The following is a 19,056-nucleotide window of genomic DNA, read 5'->3' as shown; positions in this document are numbered from 1 at the left end:
TTATATTTTTTAAAGATGGTGATAGTTTTAATTTGCCAAGCATGGCTTAAATTGATCAAAAAACAACATTGCAAATTTCTGTTTCATATAAATGCTTAAATATTTTAAAAACTTTGTTCATCTGAGAATCTTCTGTGTTCGAATTTCTTTTAATTTTTTTAAATAATTACTTCTGGACATATTCAGGCTTTCTTTCTTTCAAAAAAATGTTCAATGCTTACGTATTTGGGATGGTTTTAATATCAAACGTGTTCTCTAGCCATCATAAATCATAAGACACAACAATACAATCTTCAAAAACATGTATAGATGAATCAAAAATAAATGTATACCTGCTTTAACATATCCATTCTGCTCTTTCAGCGTGTTTAAGAACACAGACGAGCTGATCACGAAGCTAAAGTCCTCACTGCTGCCCCCTAAAAAAGAAGAGGGTCAAGGAAAAACAGAGAAGAAGACAAAAAGCGAAAGAGTCTCAAACTTAAGGGACCCTCACAGTGATCCTCTCCTGATCCCAACCAGAGGCCCTCCAAGCAGACACCCACACAACTGGTGAACTTTCATCAACTCATTCCTTTATCTCATGCAAATTATAGATCGATTTTAGGGGTGTCAACTTTTTAAGGGAATTTCTGGGTCATTTTGAGATCCAGTCAGTGGAGATTTGTCTAGCACAGTTGCCCTAACAGCATTCAAGCAGTCAGCGGTTCACAAACATCTGTTTGATGGCAGGTGAAAATATGCACAATGAATCATTTGTGATTTCACTTTTATGGTCAGTGCTGTTTAAAAACAGCTTAAATATGAAATAGGATAGTCAGTCCCCTGTTTTTATACTTTCATGGTCTGTAGGTCTATCATCTCACCAGCCAACAGAATAATTAACTAGAAAATACTTAAAGTATAAATACAGGACTGCTAAAACTAATTTCAAGAAAAATTACAAATTAAATCTTTAAAATGTTAAATGCAGAAATAAAAAAATGAGAACATTTCAGAACGTTTCTGAAATGTCTTTCTTTGTGTGTTGTTTTTTTTAGGCCTGATCCGATGGCTCCATTTGCCGCAGGCGGTGCCGATCTGGACCCTTTCGGGTGAGAAATCTCATCAATTATTTGTCGAAACAGTCAACTTTAAATGCATCATGCGTGTTGACCTGTAGATACAGAAGTATCTTTGGACCACCCTTATGTAGAATAAAACAGCTGGGGGAAAAATGCTTGGTTTATCCTCTTAGAATAACAGATATCAAAGAATATTTAAGAATATTTGCACCTTCAAGGAACGACCATGCTCACTGAATTATTAATTGTTCTTGTTCTTGGTTCTTTCTCTAGGGGAAGAGGAGCAGGAGGGATGATTGTGGATCCATTACGTGCCGGGTTTCCACGCTCAGGGTTTGACCCCTCCTCTGGTATTCCTGGAGTCCTTCCTCCCGGCGCTGTGCCCCCTGGTGCACGCTTTGACCCCTTCGGGCCGGTTGGGCGACACAGACCTGGGTAAGAGCTTTAATGGTATATTTACAGTTTGAGTTTCTGTTGTAAAACTGCCACTACCTCATTTGACATCATATCATCACCTCTGATAAATTTGTTTTGCTCTACCTTTCAGGCCAGACCCTGATCACATGCCTCCACCAGGATATGATGACATGTTCATGTAGACGCACTAACATCCCATAGTTCTCGCTGTTCTGCAGTGATATGCACCTTGTGTTTGAATAAACTATGTTGTGGTCAAACAGAATTACTCTTAATAATTCTGTTAAATAATTATTATTAAAAATATAACGCAGTTGGTTTTCATTTTGAAATTGCCACAAAAAATTATAATAATAATCACTGATAATTCAAGATTTTCAGATTTTCTTTGTTTGCCCTTTTTTGACTCCTGCACTGGTCAGTTAAACTGCTTTTATTCTGTCATATTTCTCCAATGTGATTAATATTTTTGTGATATTAAAGATACTGTTAAAATAGCTTATACCTTCTAAAACTGTCAAGATTTGAGTCATACTGGTTTGCTATTAATTTTCTAGATAATAAAACATTTGAAAACAACCAATTTCATTGACTGATGCACCAGTCATATACTATTGTTGTTTGTTCTTTATATTGTATGTAATGTGAATTATTTTGTAGTTTTCACTTTAAGTCATTGTTTTAGTAATTCTGTTGAGTTTTAATCATTTTTATTAGATATTTTTTATTATTAGTTTTTAAATAAATGAATACTTTTTATTATACATTCTTATTTATTACCTTTAGTTTATTTCAGTACTTCAAGTTAAACTAAACTACAATGATAAACTACCGAAAATAAATAAATTATATATATATATTATTTTTTTCTGTTAACATTTCTGTTCCTGTGGTTCAAGGGGTAGAGCATTGTTAGCAGCACAAGTTTGTGGGTTTGATTCCCAGGGAACACATGTTAGGTAAAAAATATTAGTCTGAATGCACTGTAAGTCACTTTGGATAAAAGCGTCTGCTAAATGCATAAATTTAATTTAATTTTAATTTAAAAAATGTTAGCCTGAATGCACTGTAAGTTGCTTGGGATAAAAGCGTCTGCTAAATGTAATGTAACCTATTTATTTTAAAGTACCAAAAGTATTTTTTTAATGGTTTTAGTTAACAATAATAACTGCTTGACCACCCCAGTAACACACTTTAGTGCACTATTGCATGGTAAACACCCATCACATTTTTTTTTTCATTAAGAGTAAAAATATAGTTTAAACGTGTCATCTGAAATGTTACATGTGCTTATATCTGTGTAAGGGCTTTTCATCTACGAGTAATTGCACTGAACTTGCTCTCCGGTCTCTTTAAAGAATCAGTAGATAAAAGCAAAGCTTCTGGAGATGGTGGCTTCAGTGAGAGGGACAGCAGCAGCAGATGTAGTGGAAATCAATGCCTGTAATGGACACAGTGAGTCATGATGACCAAACTGTCAGTGTGACCGACTGTCCTCTACTGCCAGAGATAAAGACACTCTTGAGTGTCCTCTAAGCATGACTGCACTAATTATACTGTCAGAATTATGTGACAATTTGTTTAGGGGTTTTAGAAGATATAGAACTAGATATAGAGTCATGATACAGAAAAAACACATTTGTGCTTCACATTTAATGGGATACTATACCATGTTATTTTTAGGTTCTTCGCCGTTCCATGTATATGAATGACTCAAATGGGTATAGCAACAAAACCATTTATTTCACGCAGTTTGAAAACTGTATAAAAGGTGACACATTTGCCTTGAATACACATGAAGTGGTTACAGACTTGAAATGCACAGCTCACATTGTACACATGCAATTCAAACACCCCCGCTCTCTACATTAAAAAAACTGATTGACCCAAAAGTACTGTGGTACTGGATTTCATTTGAATACATAACAGTCTGTTTGGCCCACACAAGCATTATGCACATCATTAAGCCTCTGCAGTGTTGTGTGTGTGTGTGTGTGTGTGTGTTTTCTAGGAGCTCTTTATAGCCTGACTTCATGATTAACCTTCACAGATTGTACACTGATGATAATTTATTAACAAAGATGAGCAGCTGCTTCTAACGATTACAAGCCCCATCATTGTGCTCATTTGTATAGCATACTGCCCTACTACATTTAATATTTCTGCAATACCTGCACATTTTCAGTATGCATGTTGCAGTACACAATATTATTGAAATAACCATATTTATTCAGGAAATTATTTGTGGTTGCATTTTTTTTTATTAAAACTGCTGTAAAAGCAGTAATATTGTGAAATATTCTAATTTAAAATAACTCTTTTCTATTTGACCATATTTTAAACTGTAATTAATTTCTGTGTTACAAAGCTGAATTTCCAGTCTTCAGTGTCACATGATCCTTCAGAAATAATTCTATTATTCTGATTTGCTGCTCAAGAGACATTTCCTATTATTAAAGGTGTTAAAACAGTTGTGCTGCTTCATATTTCTATGGAAATATTTTGTTACGTTATAAATGACTTAACTGTAACTTTCGATCAATTTAATTCATCCTTGCTGAAAAAAAGTATAAATTTAAAAAAAAAAAAAAAAAAAAAAAACACTTTCTCGATACAGTGACTTGCTCAGTTCAGGCTGTCCTTTTGTAAAAGCATTACAACATTTCCTAATGTCTTTAAATGACACTGACATTCATTTAGGGGCTTGTGCAGCAATGTGACCAACAGCACAGATTTGATGGAAGATAAATGCTTAGTGTGCTCAATACTAGTTCCTCTGTGCATACAAGACTATATTTTACACAACTGAAGATGTGAAAGCAATTTACCACGTTCCCTTTTACTTATACATTTACATCACACCATAACCAACATCTTACAGTTAATACTATGATTTAATGATGTATCAATGAAACATTTCCAACTAGTCCATTTCACTTTAAACAGCACTTAGTTAGTGATGCATCAAGCAGCATGTGAACGCATCACACTTTTTACACCACCAAATATTCAAAGGACAGTATAGAGTAGTTCACACAATTCAAACAATTCTCCAAATCTGTTCTGATGATCTACATCTTCTTGGACGGCCAGAGAGTGAGTTCATGTTAATTTTGGGGTAAACCGATTCTTCAGTGCCCATGATAAAGCTGTTCCACACAGATCAGTGTATTTTGGATACCCCGCACCTGGAAACATAACTTTGCAGGGTAATCTTTACTACATCTATGGTGTGTAATACATCTGCTTAGTTTTGATTACAATCTTGATTTTGAAAAGTGTACTTCTAGAAAAGTCAGCTACTACCTCAGTAGGAAAACCAGAGTAAAGTGAGGACAGCTTCATCTGGGATCACGTACATGAACCTCTGCTTATGTGATATAACATCAGCTTTGTTTTGAAAGGGTTGGTGATGAGCATATTCTTAAAGCATACAGTAGCATGTATCTGTTGTGTCATTATGAAGACAACAACCTTGTAACCTGAACACTGATATGGAAACATATATAATATTTCTCTACTGGTATCTAATGCATATTGCACCATTACAGTAAATCTTAATTTTTTTTTTTTTATTGTTAAAAGAAATCTACTAATTTACCATACTGATAAATATTGTTAAATTTAAAACGTTAAGCATTCACATGTCTATTCCCTTGGTTGCGGTACATTGCCTTTACTCCAAGAATGTGGGTTGATGACAACGAGTAAGTGTGTGACACATATACAAAACACCAACAGTATACAAATAGAAACAAGCTTAAATGTGTTCACGGTGAACATTTGTAACGTCTTAAGGCATATTGCATCCTTGGATAATCAAAGCTTGTATATGGGTTATTCCACTCATAGTGACTTTAGTGGTGTTATAGATTATACAGACATTTATTTCAAGTTTTGTAAAGTAGCTGATGGCTGTTTGTTCTGCAGCATGTTGAGTTATTATGATACTTCACCATTGTGCTTTCATTCAACAGTCTTTTGAGTTTTTAACTTTTCTTTTTGCATCGTCACATTCTGTGTTTTTGCGTGTTTTCAGTAGCACTTTATTTTACAGTCCTGTTCCTCATGTACATACTATGTACTTACTATAGTAATTACAATAACTATGTAATAACTAGGTACTAACCCTGAACCTACCCCTAAACCTAACCCTAACCCATGTAGTTACCTTGTATTACCAGAACTTTCTTAGATAAATACACTGTAAGTACACTATAAGTACATGTAAGTACACGTACTGTAAAATAAAGTGCAACCGTGTTTTCTTTGTTAATATGACAGTGCTCGCAAGTCAGCATGACTAGGTTACTGTATGTGAAAACATGTCACATTTGACCCCAGAATTGAAAGGAGAAAATAAGAATGTATATTTTGGCACAAAAGAAAATGAAACCTGTTTTATAGGATTAACAATATTTTGCATTGTGACATAAAATTGTTTAATGCTGGCTTCAATTTTAAAACCAAAGACAGTACAACCACTGCTACTATGATGAATAAATGTACGGTATATATCATAATTTTTCACATTATTGCAGGACTCATTTTTTTGTTGTAAAATGAGAATGTAAAATGAGACAGGTTGCCTTCTGTGAGTTCAAAGTTTGTTTTCATGATTTCAGCATTAACTGTCTGTTTATATATATATATATATATATATATATATATATATATAAACATACTTAAGAAATTTAAGATGGAAGTGAAAGAATCTGCCATTGAAAATCTAACCGACAGAGGGCGCTATTGCAATATTAGCAATTAGGTTTTTTTTCATCCTTTCCCAGGTATACGTGAAAATACAAAAAGATTCAATTAAAATAAGTTTCTCAGTGTAATTACAATTGAAGTGATTAATCTAGTCTTTATGTAATCTACTTTTTGTTTTCTCTTTTGATCAATTAATTAATAATTCAATTATTTTATTATATATTCAAAATAATTAAGCAAGTTGCTTATCTGCAGCTTTTTTTTTTCAGACCAATTTGCTTTTTGAGAACTGGCAACACAGCCAGTTAAATTAAAATTAATAAAAAATTAAATGTATGGCAATGTACTGCTCTGATGAGGTGTTTAATTTACAGATTATCAAAGCAAAAAAAGTTAATTGACCTAAAACCTTTATTTAAGCTGCCTTGCGAGCACTATTTCCATCAAGGTTCAAGTTTTTGTGATTCAGCTGTCCTACGTGTTTAGCATTCCAGAAGGAACCGGATTACCGTTCACAGCGTCTGCAGTGGTGTTCGGTTCACATTCCACAAGCGTCTCCCTCCCATCTCCCTCAGCTAACTGTCTCATCCTCATATTAATGGATCCGTAGGATTTCATGGGTCTTCTAGCGAAAGTCCTGCGGCGATACAGTTCCCCTTTGCATATAGACACCATTAATAAAACCGATAAGAGCATTCCCCCAAGAGTGAGCAAGCCAAGTCCAGCGATAATACACTTGTCGAGGTGAGAACCGAGTTGTGCGTAGTACATCTCTAGTTTCTCCATCTGGCGTGCTGTCACTTTGTCCGGGTTGACTTTAGCCTCTCTTGGGATTGTGTATGCAATTACCACTAATATGATTCCACTTACGAGGAAAATTAGTGCGAAAATGAAGCCGTAGTCCACCGGGTGGCTGCTATACTCAAGCTCAGGTTCGTCTTCGGTGAGCGGTGACAGCACTTCTCTCCGAATAGGCAGCGGATTCGACTGAGAGTCGATGGACGTGAACCCAGGACCAGATGTTCTGGAGGTAACACGGATCCTCGTTCCCGAATCCTCATCCTCAAACGATGCGTTCTCGAATCCAGCCGCAGGCCTAAGTCCTGAAGCCTGAGGAGGTTCTCGTCTACTCCTATCCCCCAGTTCACGGAGCTCCACAGCATTCAGAGACTCCATCGACACTGACCACTTTCTCTCATGGTGAATCAAAAGCCTCTTATTTCACCTTGCAAAAAAAGAATAGCATACAGTATATTATGTTTTACACCATGAAAGCATACAGTACAGTAGATGTCTTTGAAATATTTATAACAGCAATTAACTCAGATCAGTTCATATCCAGTCCATTCCAATGAACATCACTTTGGTTTTCTAGGGTGTGCTTGAATATTTTATACATATATATATATATATATATATATATATATATATATATATATATATATATATATATATATATATATATATATATATATATAATTTATTTTATTTTATAAAACATGACAGCCTGTAAACAAAAAACTGTAAACTGTAAAACTGCTAAATGTGGTTTTAGTACTAATCACCTTACAAACTGTGTCCAAAACTCAAACAGGTTATCTTCAGACCAAGACAGAAGTTATCAAATTGGTATTTTTACATCCAAACCAAAAGCTTGTGTAGTGACAATGGAAGTAGGCATTCACATTGCTTATGGTTTGACATTCAATTTGGAGCCTTTTTTTCTCTTTGGGAACATGTTAAAGTTTCTTTCCCAACTGCTACTACAACTACTGGAGATCCAAAAGTAATGTTTAATCAACAATATTATATATATATATATATATATATATATATATATATATATATATATATATATATATATATATATATATATATATATATAATGAAATTTCCTTTAATTGAAATTTAAATGGTTTCCACACAGGCCTCCCCAACCCTCCTCCAAATATCAGGTGAATGAATTTATTATTTTCTTTTCTTACACGTCAATTTCAACTTTTATACATTCAAAATTACAATTTAAAGCATCCAAATTCGATGTAACCTCTCTCAAGCCACGCAAATTTAAAAATTTCTTGCAATGCCATGACATAAATGGAATGATAAATTCCTATAAGTTACAATAGCATTTGTTTCTTTGTTCAAAATCATGATTGTACAGATTGCCCGTTTGACCCGAGCACGTGCATCTGCGGTGTTGACAGATGAGGACATCTGACATTTCAATAGTTTTCGGGCTTGTTTTCGTGCCTTATTTGAAACGAATACTGATGAAAGAGCCCACAACACACAAACAACCATCTGGATTATCTGCAGAGACATCTTTAAGCCCCTCCGATATGATTTACCAGAGAGTGGCCCGTATTACCTGGCTTCTCTAAGCGCGTAAAAATCGCATTTCATAAGAGCGAAAATAACTAGGCTACAGTATTTATCCGTGCCAGCTCACATATGCGCGTTATGTGCGTTTATAGTTTCAGATATGACCTTGTAACACCACAAGCGTTTTATGTTTTCCTTTGAATATTTAAAAAACAGCTTAATTGAAATACAAATGTAGCGCGCGCCATTAAGCACCTGCTAGTACGCTCTTCGCTTGGTTAATGTTATCTGTGAGAGAAAGCGAGCTTACCTTCAGGCGATCGCTCCACAGATAGCATAGTAACGGTGGGATGCTCCTGACAGGAAAACCTTTATCAAGGAGATCTCGAGGAGAGATTTAGCCATGCGCGATAGATACACTGTCATTTTAAAGAATTAAACGCGAATGCAACAACACGTCAGATTATTCATCATCAATACCGCAGCCCACTGCTGTCGAGGCACACATTGCGTTTTATGGGTTAACGTTAAGGAAGTGCTAATTTAGTATGCACTAGATCAGCTTAATTGGTGTTTCTATGGTGGTATGCGTTATATTTAATTAAATATAAAAAGTATATGTTTATTAATTAAATTATATAATCAGGTGAATTATTAGAATCTACTTAAATCTAGTGTTGGAGTTTAATCATGAACTGTGTATTATTTATGAATTGGTTCATACTAAAAGACTGCTGTTTGTTCATCCATCTTTCAAAAAATAATAATATTTGCACTGCTTTTCCACCTTGTACCTACCTTGACATTGATGTTACTAAGAGTGTGCCAAAGGGAGATCAGATAATATCCTTCATCTGCCATCCAGGTATATCAATAATAATATTTAAGTTGTATAAATACAAGTAGCATATATATTTCTTAAGGTTTTTCTAATTAGTGTCCATCAGTTTCAATGTTGGAAACACAAACAGATGTTATAAGCACAAAAAAGCCAGGTGGTGGGCCAAGGGCATACATGTCAGTATATATGGGTGCATATGTCAGCAAAACACAATTAGACAATACTATGCATTATTACCAAATATATACTTTTTTTTCTTTCGACCTTGTAATTACATTAAGTACAACTACATTAATGACAAACACTGTTTCAGTTTAGTAAGCTAAATGGATGTGGTTGGCAGGTTGATATAAAATTTAACATCGACATTTTTGGTCTTGGAGCCACGGTTAAACAGAAGTAACATTTTACACATAAATGGAAATGAAACGTGTAAATAAGACTACTTACAATCCTTGTATATCCGATCCCAGTATCATGCAATACTTTGATGAAAGGCAATGCATGTATGCAATAAGTAAACTGAGAATTTGATAAATAAATGTATGACTAAACATTCATCTTTGATTATTTGCATCTTTCTCAAATTAACAGTACCTCAATTTTAATCAGGCATCTGCGGGACACCGGCCGTCGATTGGGTCCTTTCCTTAGAGTTCCACAAATCTACGCATTCACCTGAAGAACTCAATGGCGACGGCGTATATGCGAGATCAGGATTGACTTTAAAGAATGGCAGGTCTGAACGTGTTTATTTCTGTCTTTTTAAACTTTATAGATAGCTTATTTGAGACTGCTACGATCATATATCATATGTTATACATGTGATCGGACGGTTTATTTTCGTGCTAACACATAGCCAACATGCTACTCGTACTAGAAGTCCGGTTAGCCAACACGCTAGCATCACAATGTTTTATTGTTCATATCTTTTTTGTTTTGAAGTCATCATTTAAAAAAACACAATCTGAAAAGTAGAATGTACATAATTATTTATAATTTTAAATTAATTGCTAGATTTATATCTCTTTAACACATTCCTGTAAACAATGTAAGGAATGTCTATCTAAATAGAGAAATTCAGTGTACAGTTAAAATGTTTAGGGGTGTGCAAAGTACTAAAAAAAATGAAATATTGAAAATGTTCTTAATTACTGAAATTATTTCTCTTTTGTAGTTGATTCTCAGTAATTTATGTAAACAAACCGTGTATGCAGTGTCAGACTAAATGGAGAAACTTAATTGTTTTCCTTAAAACGACTGCTTTTATTAGATATCTAAATGTTTCACTATTTTATTTATTTATTTATTTTGTAGTATACACACCCATAAACTTATTAAAGTTATTAAAAGACATAACTTTTTAATATTGAAGCATCCAATTAATAAGCCAGGAATATTTAGGCTAAATTTGCACTATTTTGTCTACATTTAACATGTTTAGAGGTATGCAAAGTGTAAAAACAATCAAAACACAAACTGAAATATTGGCCATGTCCGTAATTGTCAAACTAGTTACCGCATTTTTACCTTTGTTGACAATTAATGATGTAAACAGTGTAGGAAATGCCAGTCAAAAAAGGGAAATCTTTATTTTATATATGAAAAAAAATGTATTTTGATATTATATATCTGTATGTTTTGCTATTTGTTTATACTTTAAAACCACTAAACAAAATGTATGCAGTTATTAAAATAAGCTAAAAGTTTTAGTATCATATTAATGTCTATTAAATCTTCCTTTTGTGGAACATTTATTGTTTAACTAGTCAAATATGATTTCGAAATGGAAATGGTGCGGTCTTGTTTTGTAGCTAGAATTGAGCTTGTTGTCATGTAGAATTCAAGGCCAGCAACTATAAATAGCACAATTTCTTAAAATACAGGCATGCTTTGACTTTGGTGCCTTATAAGGAGGTGTAAGTAAAACTATTGTAAGCTGTGCGTATTAAATAGTTTTATTTTTCTCTCTCCTTTTCCAAAGGCCTCGTCTGGTATTTGGACGCCACGTCTAATCCCTCACAGATACACAAGGGATCTGTGATTGTGTAGTGTCACGTCAGATATCTGAGCTCATACTAGGCGGCACGGCACACAGAGACCATGTACTGCCTCCAGTGGTTACTCCCGGTGCTCCTGATCCCCAAACCCTTAAATCCAGCCCTGTGGTTCAACCACTCCATGTTCATGGGCTTCTACCTGCTCAGCTTCCTGTTGGAGAGGAAACCGTGTACCATTTGTGCCTTAGTCTTCCTGGCGGCATTGTTTCTCATCTGCTACAGCTGCTGGGGAAACTGCTTTCTGTACCACTGCCATGATTCTCCACTGCCGGACTCAGCACACGACCCCAACATTGTGGGCACCTAGGCTCGGTTTTTAACATGGACAACCCCGGACTGCGAATACAAGAGCCACTGGGAAGTTTCGGTTCTTTAAACCCATGTTTACACCCGCTCTCCTCTGTAACCCGTAACAAATCACGATTTGAATCTTCTCGCAGGGGCGTCTGAAGCTTGCATGGGATCCATTCTCGTTGTATTCGGTGCACATTCTTTCATTTCTGGATGCTGAATTTTTCCAAAGGGGTAGATGATAATGTGTGCGTTTGTGTATATTGCCATTTTGGGTTTTTGTTCATGTGTCAATAATCAGTATGAGTACAAGTGTTAAGCGGATAGACGGCAGATGAATTGTCATGCAAATTGAGCTGAAGACATGCTTCTGCATTGCTGAGTTAGCTCAAATGCTGTCTCCACTTTTAATTCAATAAAGTTTCTAATGATCAAAATCGAGCAGCTTTGTGTTTGTACATGTGAAATATCATCTGCTGTTTGACAGTGTGATGCTATAAACAACTTCAGAACAGCTGTGTGGATCAAACATGATTTTACACACCGTTTTTTCCTTGCAGGTCCATTCTGTGCCAGATAAACGTGCAGTTTTTTGGGGGGAATTGGTGGTTAACCAAATACAACAACCCGTAGTGCTTTTCATTAACAGGGTGAGTCTCATGAAAGCGGTTTCACTAGACAGACCGGCTCACTAGGCAAACATTTTATTCATAATTAACAGTTGTTTTTAAAGTTGTCTCACCAGGTTTATCAAGTTCTGACAAATATCAAATTGAAATATATAGTTTATAATAAAATAGGGTAACTATTTTACATTTTATAGATGTACAGTATAGATGGAAATTTAATTCACAGTTAAAAAATGTTTCCAAAATTTACTGGAAATGTTCCACCTTTTTGCAACACTAATCTTTGTTAGTTTTAACATAAATACATAATTCAATTGTTAGTTCGTGTTATTTCAGGTCCGTTCAATGTGAACACATACAACTTTTGATTTTAATAATGTATTATTAAATGTTGAAATGACCATTAAGATTTATGCTTTAGAAGTTTTTTTTTTTAATAAACTAATCCAAATTTTAGGATGTGAATATTTAGAGCTGTGAGTGAATGAATCATTTGATTTTGGGTTGCTTTAATCATTTTGATGAACAAGTCAAAGTTCTCTTATTTAAATTTATTGTCAATATATTTCACGTTTAATCATTTTGATACATAAGAAATATAGAAGACAGTTTATTCATAAATATGTCACTTAAAATTATATAAAAGAGAATAGAAAATAATACAACTGCATATTAAATACTTTAATATGTGTACACACACAGATGACATTTTTTAACAAAAAACTTCCAGTCTCAGCATCATCCAATCAGGTAGCAGATTGGGTCTGTGGTCTTCCTATAAGATTGTGATTTCTGTTTCCAGGTTCTTGTAAACCTCGTCCTGGAGCTCATAGATCTGGTCCATACGCTGGAATGCCATGTGACCTCTCTTACCTAAGAAAGTAATTCATTTAAATCAGCTGTGACCGGCACCTCTGTACTTTACAAGAAGAACTGTACACAGACGCAGCCCATATAGGGACAAAACAGCACATGACACCGATGCAGTAGTCAGAGGTTAAGGGTCACGTACCGAAGGACAGTACAGTCTCCCGTGCAGCGTTCCTCAGGTCTTCATCTGTGGAGCGCCACAGTTCAGCCACCTGCTCTGAGCTCTCTGAGGCCTAAGAAACCACAAAACCACTCAATATTTTGAAATATTATCAATTTAAAATAACTTCTTTCTGAATATTTTTTTTTTAAATTCAATTCATTTCTGCATGCTTCATCATTACTTCAGTCTTCAGTGTCACATGATCCTTCAGAAATCATTCTAATACTGATCTGCTGCTCAAGACACATTTCTGATTATTATTAATGTTGAAAACAGTTGTGCTGCTTCATATTTTTATGGAAACTGAGCATTGAATTCATTGATGAATAGAAAGGAACAGCATTTATTTAAAATGGAAAACTTTGCAAGATTATGTCTTTACTGTCACTTTTGATTGCACTATAAACATCAACAGCAGTAAAAGGTCCATATAAACCCATTCTGACTGAACAATGTGTTGTTTGATGACAGAACTTACCTTCAGACATTTCAGAGCCAGACAGGCCTCATGTTTAACATGGGTGTTGCTGTTTCTCAGCAGATCTGTATAGTGAACCACTGCCTGTAAAACACCCACACAGCTACATCACACACAGAAAGCGCAGCTCACTAAAGCCACACTTAAAACGCTTGAATCTGATTATGTTAGAAAACAAAATGAAGCTGGCTGGGGTTTAAATGGGAATCTTGGTTAGCAACATTCTACAAAATATTTTCCTTTGATTTGATTTGAAAAAAGGGCAGAAAATTTACTCACCATCAGGTCAACCAAAATATTCACCAGTGGATCCTCTGCAGTGAATGGGTGCCGTCGGAATGAGAGTCCAAAGAGCGGATAAAAACATCACAATAATCCAGGTAATCCACACCGAACCATGCTTTTGTTAAATGAAAGACTGTTCACGAGGAACAAATCTATCATTAACACATAAAAAAAAAATACTCCAAATATTTTGGTGGATTTTGATGTGAGAGAACAACAGGAGATGTACTTTTTCACTTGATTAAGCATTATTATAGGTTATGGACTGATATTTTTGTCAGAAGCAATAGTTTAATACGTTTCTTACAAACATGCAGCTTTTGGCTTCACACAGCATTAATTGATGGACTGGAGTGATGTGGATTACTTGTGGATTATTGTGATGTTTTTATCAGCTGTTTGGACTCTCATTCTGACGGCACCCATTCACTGCAGAGCATCCACTGGTGAGCAAGTGATGCAATGCTACATTCCTCCAAATCTGTTCTGATGAAGAATCAAACTCATCTACATCTTGGATGGCCTGAGGGTGAGTACATTTTCAGGAAATCTTTATTTTTGGGTGAACTATTCCTTTAAATAATGACTGAATTATGGTTGGACTTTCCCTTTAATTGTTTGGTATGAGAAGCATTTGATGTTTTTTTTATAGCAACTTAGGCCTTATAAAAACTTTTTTACCTTTGCCCTGAAGGATTTGGACCGCGAGGCCCTGCTGAGGCAGGACGTGGCCGCTGAAGCCACCTTGTGATTGGCGTCTGTCTGTAGCTTGGCCAGGAGCTGGAGGGTGCGTCCCGTCGGCTGCAGCTCAGAGATGCGCTTGCCTTTCAGCTTTTTCAGAGCTCGCCTCCTCTTGGGACTCTCCAGACTGGCTATCAGATACACTGCAGCAAACCGATCCGAGGGAGAAACACAGAGGGAAGTCTCTTAATGAGATCTATTGGGAGGGTGATTGACTGATGATGAAAGCAGTAAACTCACAGTGAACCGATAAAGACAAAAGCATCTCTATTTACTCAATGTCAGACTAGTTTCTCTGACGATTGCATCCTAAAATGAGCTGTGTCTGTGAAGACTGTGAAGCTGTTACCTTCTTTAGAGAGGAGAGAGATGTGCTCCCCAAAGTCAGAGATACTCCATCTGTTGAGGTAGACTAAGAGCTGAAACACAGTCACTCGGTCTGTGGTGCACGGAGTCACAGACGCCATCATACAGCTGCACTGCACCTGATGCAGCAACTGACTGAATACTGCAGACAAAAGAAGACTCCATCAGGAATCAGAAAGAGAACACAAACCTTTATTTCTTTTGCAAGTTAGTAAATTATTTCAGTTGTGCGAGAATTACTTTCTAAAAGAAAAACAACAGAACACATAACACAAGATATATTTGTTTTATTTTACAAACAACAGAACAATTATTTTTTAAAGTCTGAATATAGTCTTGACATTTCTGAAGCAACACTGAACAGAAGAGATTTATTTCTTGCACTTTATTGGGTTTTAGTTTATTCATTAAATTCTGAAGGAAGAATAAGAATAAAATACATACACTATTTTAGACAGCAAAAATATGCAATATTTCTTTACAAATTTAGGCTTTTTGAAGAATAGAATAGATCTTTCTTTTTCATGGAAAGCTTACTAGACTATTTCAAAGGGAAAATAACTCTAAATAATCAATGCATAGAATAGAAATATTTCCGTAAAAAATACAGTATAATCATAATAGTATTAATATAAATCATATAGTAAAATATAACATTTAATTCCATTATTTTATAAATTTGATATATTAAATATTATTAGAGATTTATTTACAAACTAATGTATTTTAGTTGTTTGAAAATCAAACATTGACTTCTAAAGGACAAATATAATAAACATATATTATATTACACAAAGATAGTTCAATTATTTTAAAGCCAATTAAGTAGTATTTTTAAAGAGACACCAATTCTTAGCAGAAATGCCTATAATAGAAATATCCTTCAGAAAAATGCGCTGCTACTGCTACTATTAATAATCATCTTACAGTGAATTATAATATAAAAGTATATACCACTATCCTATACATAATAAGATATTATTAGATATTTATTTACAAATGGATGGACTGTATTGTTGTTGGATAAATAGAATGGAATAGAATAGAATACAAGGGAAATAAATTCTGAGCAACGAGTAGAACAGAACAGAATAAAACAGAAAGGTCCTGCAGAAATTAATTCATTAATATTTAAATAGTTTGTGAATGAAATCATCAAAGAAGAAAAATATATAATAATAAAATATCTTCTAAAATGTATTCCTTTATTTTATTGTATTCCATTCTGCCTCGGATGCATTATTTCATCAGTTTGTGGATTCAGTTCTTAGGATGCATTGGAACAGAACAGAGCGGCTGACCTTCATCAGCCTGGCCTGGCTGTTTGGCTTTGACTTTGTGGATGTAATGTTTGCGCAGTGTCCTGAGAAACCCATCCGTTGAGCAGCAGAAAGACAAGTCACTCTCGCAGCACTCCTTCCAAAATACTTCAATCCCCTTAGGAGCTCTGGCCAACACTGACACACATCCACACACATGACTAATGCATCTAGAGCGCTTCACACTGACACGGGAAAGAGCCTGTGATCGTCGACAGTATAAAGTAACATAACTGCATATTCTAGTGTTACCCAATACCCTTAAACACTACGGGAAAGAAAATCTGTTATAATTGATCATAAACTCTGTCATATCAAAAGTTAGCGTTTGCAGGAAATCTATAAATCTCAATTATTAATATCTGAGAAAAAACTTTTTTCAGTCGTTTATTTACTCATTCAAGGCCTGGTATGTCGCTGTACTTACGCTCTGTAACTGAGATCTCCTCGATCATCTTCTGTGACAAAGCACTGATTTTTTCCAGCATGTCAACTTGCCGCAACAGCTCCTCCGTGATGTCTTTGTGTACAAGATCAGAGTCCGAACATCTCAGAGCCTGGAAGAAGACAGAATGTGGACTTATGCAGACACAAAGAAACAATTATGTTGATAAGAGTCTGATGATTTGGTTAGACTGATTCCTCACCCTCAGCAGCACTGCGCAGACACTGAGGTGGGTTTCAAGAGCTTGATCCAGACTGTAGACCCCTGTGCTGAGTGATGGCTTTACTGCACCATCTCCTCTGTGTCTGACCAGTCCTTCAGCCGGGTCTTTTGAGGCATTATCCTGAGATAACAGATGCATGCTTTTCAGGCTGTTCTCGTTGACTGAACCAATCCTAGTGAGAGAGAGAGAGAAAAAAAAAAAAAAATTATATATATATATATATATATATATATATCTTAATTCAATTATTTTATTATAATAATGAATACTATAAATATGATCACTATTCGAATTTTTTACTTTAACCATCTTATACAATTATATTTTTATATGCCAGAAATGTTGTGTAATTTCATATCCACATCTTGTATTGTTTGAATGTCTCAGATAGCTAAACATTATAATAATATGAAGAGGCATCTGACCTTGACCTGACAAATAAATGTGTGTACACTTCATGCATTCCTCCCCTTCATCCACAAGATGGCACTTTAAGCCTTCATGTAATATATTAGCACAACAGCTTACCTTTTGTTACATCGAGTGACTTTGCGTGTACACACTTGCATTCATAAGTTCAAATGATCAGATCAAAGCTAAATACAACAATCTTTCTTTTATACTAATGGGCTTATTTACCTCCCCAAAACACATAAAAGATGTTTACACCACAAAATCAAACTAACAAACAAATCTAGAAAATTAAATTAAATATCTTCCGAATGGCATATTTAAGGACCATTCCCACCCTTAGAACCAAAAAAGTTTATAGCACTACTAAAGAGATTATAGCACTACTTCATTTGAAAATAAGTTTTGAGTTCAAGAGAAAAAAAATACAGATAGATAGATAGAGATAGATAGATAGATAGATAGATAGATAGATAGATAGATAGATAGATAGATAGATAGATAGATAGATAGATAGATAGATAGATAGATAGATAGATAGATAGATAGATAGATTTTTTATTTTTTGACATTTGTTCAAGTGATTGACTCAGACACACCAGCTAAAAAATTGTTGGCTTACCCAGTGTACCCAAGTCTGATGCTGCCCATATCTGATATTTCATCTTCATTACAATCTGCAGAGAGGAAGTCGAAACTTCCCAGCACTTCCTCTTCCTCTACTGCTAGTGTCTGAGACGAGGGCATCTGTGAAGGGTTAAGGTCCTTCTAACATCAGGAAATATGCAATCGCATGAAAACATCTTCAGGTCAGTTCCAATTTCCCACAAAACTGAATGAAAGAAATCTGACTCTCACCTTCAACACCTGGTTCATTTGGTGTATCTGCAGGTCTAATTTCTTTAATGTGTCTGTGTTGCTCATATCCTCCAGCTCTGTACTCAGATCCTCTAGCAGTGAACTAAGTCTCTTAGCCACTGCTCTCTTCTGTGCTCTGCCCACTTTTCTGTCCTTCACCAGGAGTCTGTCTTCAGTTCCCTGCTTGAACGAGGTCTCCTCTTCAGGGCCCTCATCCAGGGCCGTCTCTTGTGCGTCTCCTTCTCCTGTGCTGGGGGTCACCTCCCCATTTTGCTTGAGGATGTCAGGCGTGCTGTAGCGGTGGAAGAGGAATATGGAGTCTCGCTTGCTGCCCGCGGGACTGGGGGAAGCTGTGTCAGTCTCTGACGGCCATTCCACACTCTCCTCATCCTAGGGTTATAAATGGAAAGGAATTAAACATTCCAACTATTTGATTTTTGAAGATTTTTTTTGTAACTGTATATTGTAAAAAAAAAAAGAAAAGAAAGAAAAGCGTAAAAAGCATTTACAAATGTTTTCATAAAATACATTAATACAATAACATTTCACTCAAAACA

General features: G+C 35.3%; 4 protein-coding genes across 4 annotated transcripts in view; 2 read left to right on the top strand and 2 right to left on the bottom strand.

Annotated features, from left to right (window-relative positions):
• LOC128015962 (proteasome inhibitor PI31 subunit) overlaps positions 1 to 2,064 on the top strand; it is a 3,290-nt gene extending 1,226 nt beyond the window's left edge. The window contains exons 4-7 of the mRNA XM_052600236.1: positions 364 to 552; positions 1,041 to 1,094; positions 1,338 to 1,499; positions 1,612 to 2,064. Coding sequence (XP_052456196.1) covers positions 364 to 552; positions 1,041 to 1,094; positions 1,338 to 1,499; positions 1,612 to 1,663 — 457 coding nt within the window. The 3' untranslated portion in view covers positions 1,664 to 2,064. The remainder of the gene's footprint in view (positions 1 to 363; positions 553 to 1,040; positions 1,095 to 1,337; positions 1,500 to 1,611) is intronic.
• Positions 2,065 to 6,587: 4,523 nt separating this feature from the next.
• LOC128015171 (transmembrane protein 74B-like) lies at positions 6,588 to 9,058 on the bottom strand. Its single transcript, XM_052598846.1, has 2 exons — positions 8,830 to 9,058; positions 6,588 to 7,419 (listed from the first exon to the last, which is right to left on the bottom strand). The coding sequence occupies exon 2, from the start codon at positions 7,368 to 7,370 to the stop codon at positions 6,669 to 6,671; it is 702 nt and encodes a 233-aa protein (XP_052454806.1). The 5' UTR covers positions 7,371 to 7,419; positions 8,830 to 9,058; the 3' UTR covers positions 6,588 to 6,668.
• Positions 9,059 to 9,962: 904 nt separating this feature from the next.
• Positions 9,963 to 12,148, top strand: LOC128015961 (bladder cancer-associated protein). The gene is made up of 2 exons (XM_052600235.1): positions 9,963 to 10,099; positions 11,345 to 12,148. Exon 2 carries the CDS (start codon positions 11,464 to 11,466, stop codon positions 11,725 to 11,727), a length of 264 nt encoding a protein of 87 aa, XP_052456195.1. The 5' UTR covers positions 9,963 to 10,099; positions 11,345 to 11,463; the 3' UTR covers positions 11,728 to 12,148.
• Positions 12,149 to 12,876: 728 nt separating this feature from the next.
• LOC128015960 (RIPOR family member 3) overlaps positions 12,877 to 19,056 on the bottom strand; it is a 30,451-nt gene continuing 24,271 nt past the window's right edge. The window contains exons 14-23 of the mRNA XM_052600234.1: positions 18,500 to 18,889; positions 18,264 to 18,409; positions 17,210 to 17,402; positions 16,990 to 17,119; positions 16,545 to 16,700; positions 15,227 to 15,385; positions 14,818 to 15,020; positions 13,852 to 13,935; positions 13,353 to 13,443; positions 12,877 to 13,213 (exon numbers count right to left, since the gene is read on the bottom strand). Coding sequence (XP_052456194.1) covers positions 13,116 to 13,213; positions 13,353 to 13,443; positions 13,852 to 13,935; positions 14,818 to 15,020; positions 15,227 to 15,385; positions 16,545 to 16,700; positions 16,990 to 17,119; positions 17,210 to 17,402; positions 18,264 to 18,409; positions 18,500 to 18,889 — 1,650 coding nt within the window. The 3' untranslated portion in view covers positions 12,877 to 13,115. The remainder of the gene's footprint in view (positions 13,214 to 13,352; positions 13,444 to 13,851; positions 13,936 to 14,817; positions 15,021 to 15,226; positions 15,386 to 16,544; positions 16,701 to 16,989; positions 17,120 to 17,209; positions 17,403 to 18,263; positions 18,410 to 18,499; positions 18,890 to 19,056) is intronic.

This window comes from Carassius gibelio, chromosome A6, assembly GCF_023724105.1.
Source record: "Carassius gibelio isolate Cgi1373 ecotype wild population from Czech Republic chromosome A6, carGib1.2-hapl.c, whole genome shotgun sequence".
In the NCBI taxonomy this organism is placed as follows: Eukaryota; Metazoa; Chordata; class Actinopteri; order Cypriniformes; family Cyprinidae; genus Carassius; species Carassius gibelio.
The sequence above is the reverse complement of the archived record's forward strand: the minus strand, read 5'-3'. Positions and strand labels throughout refer to the sequence as shown.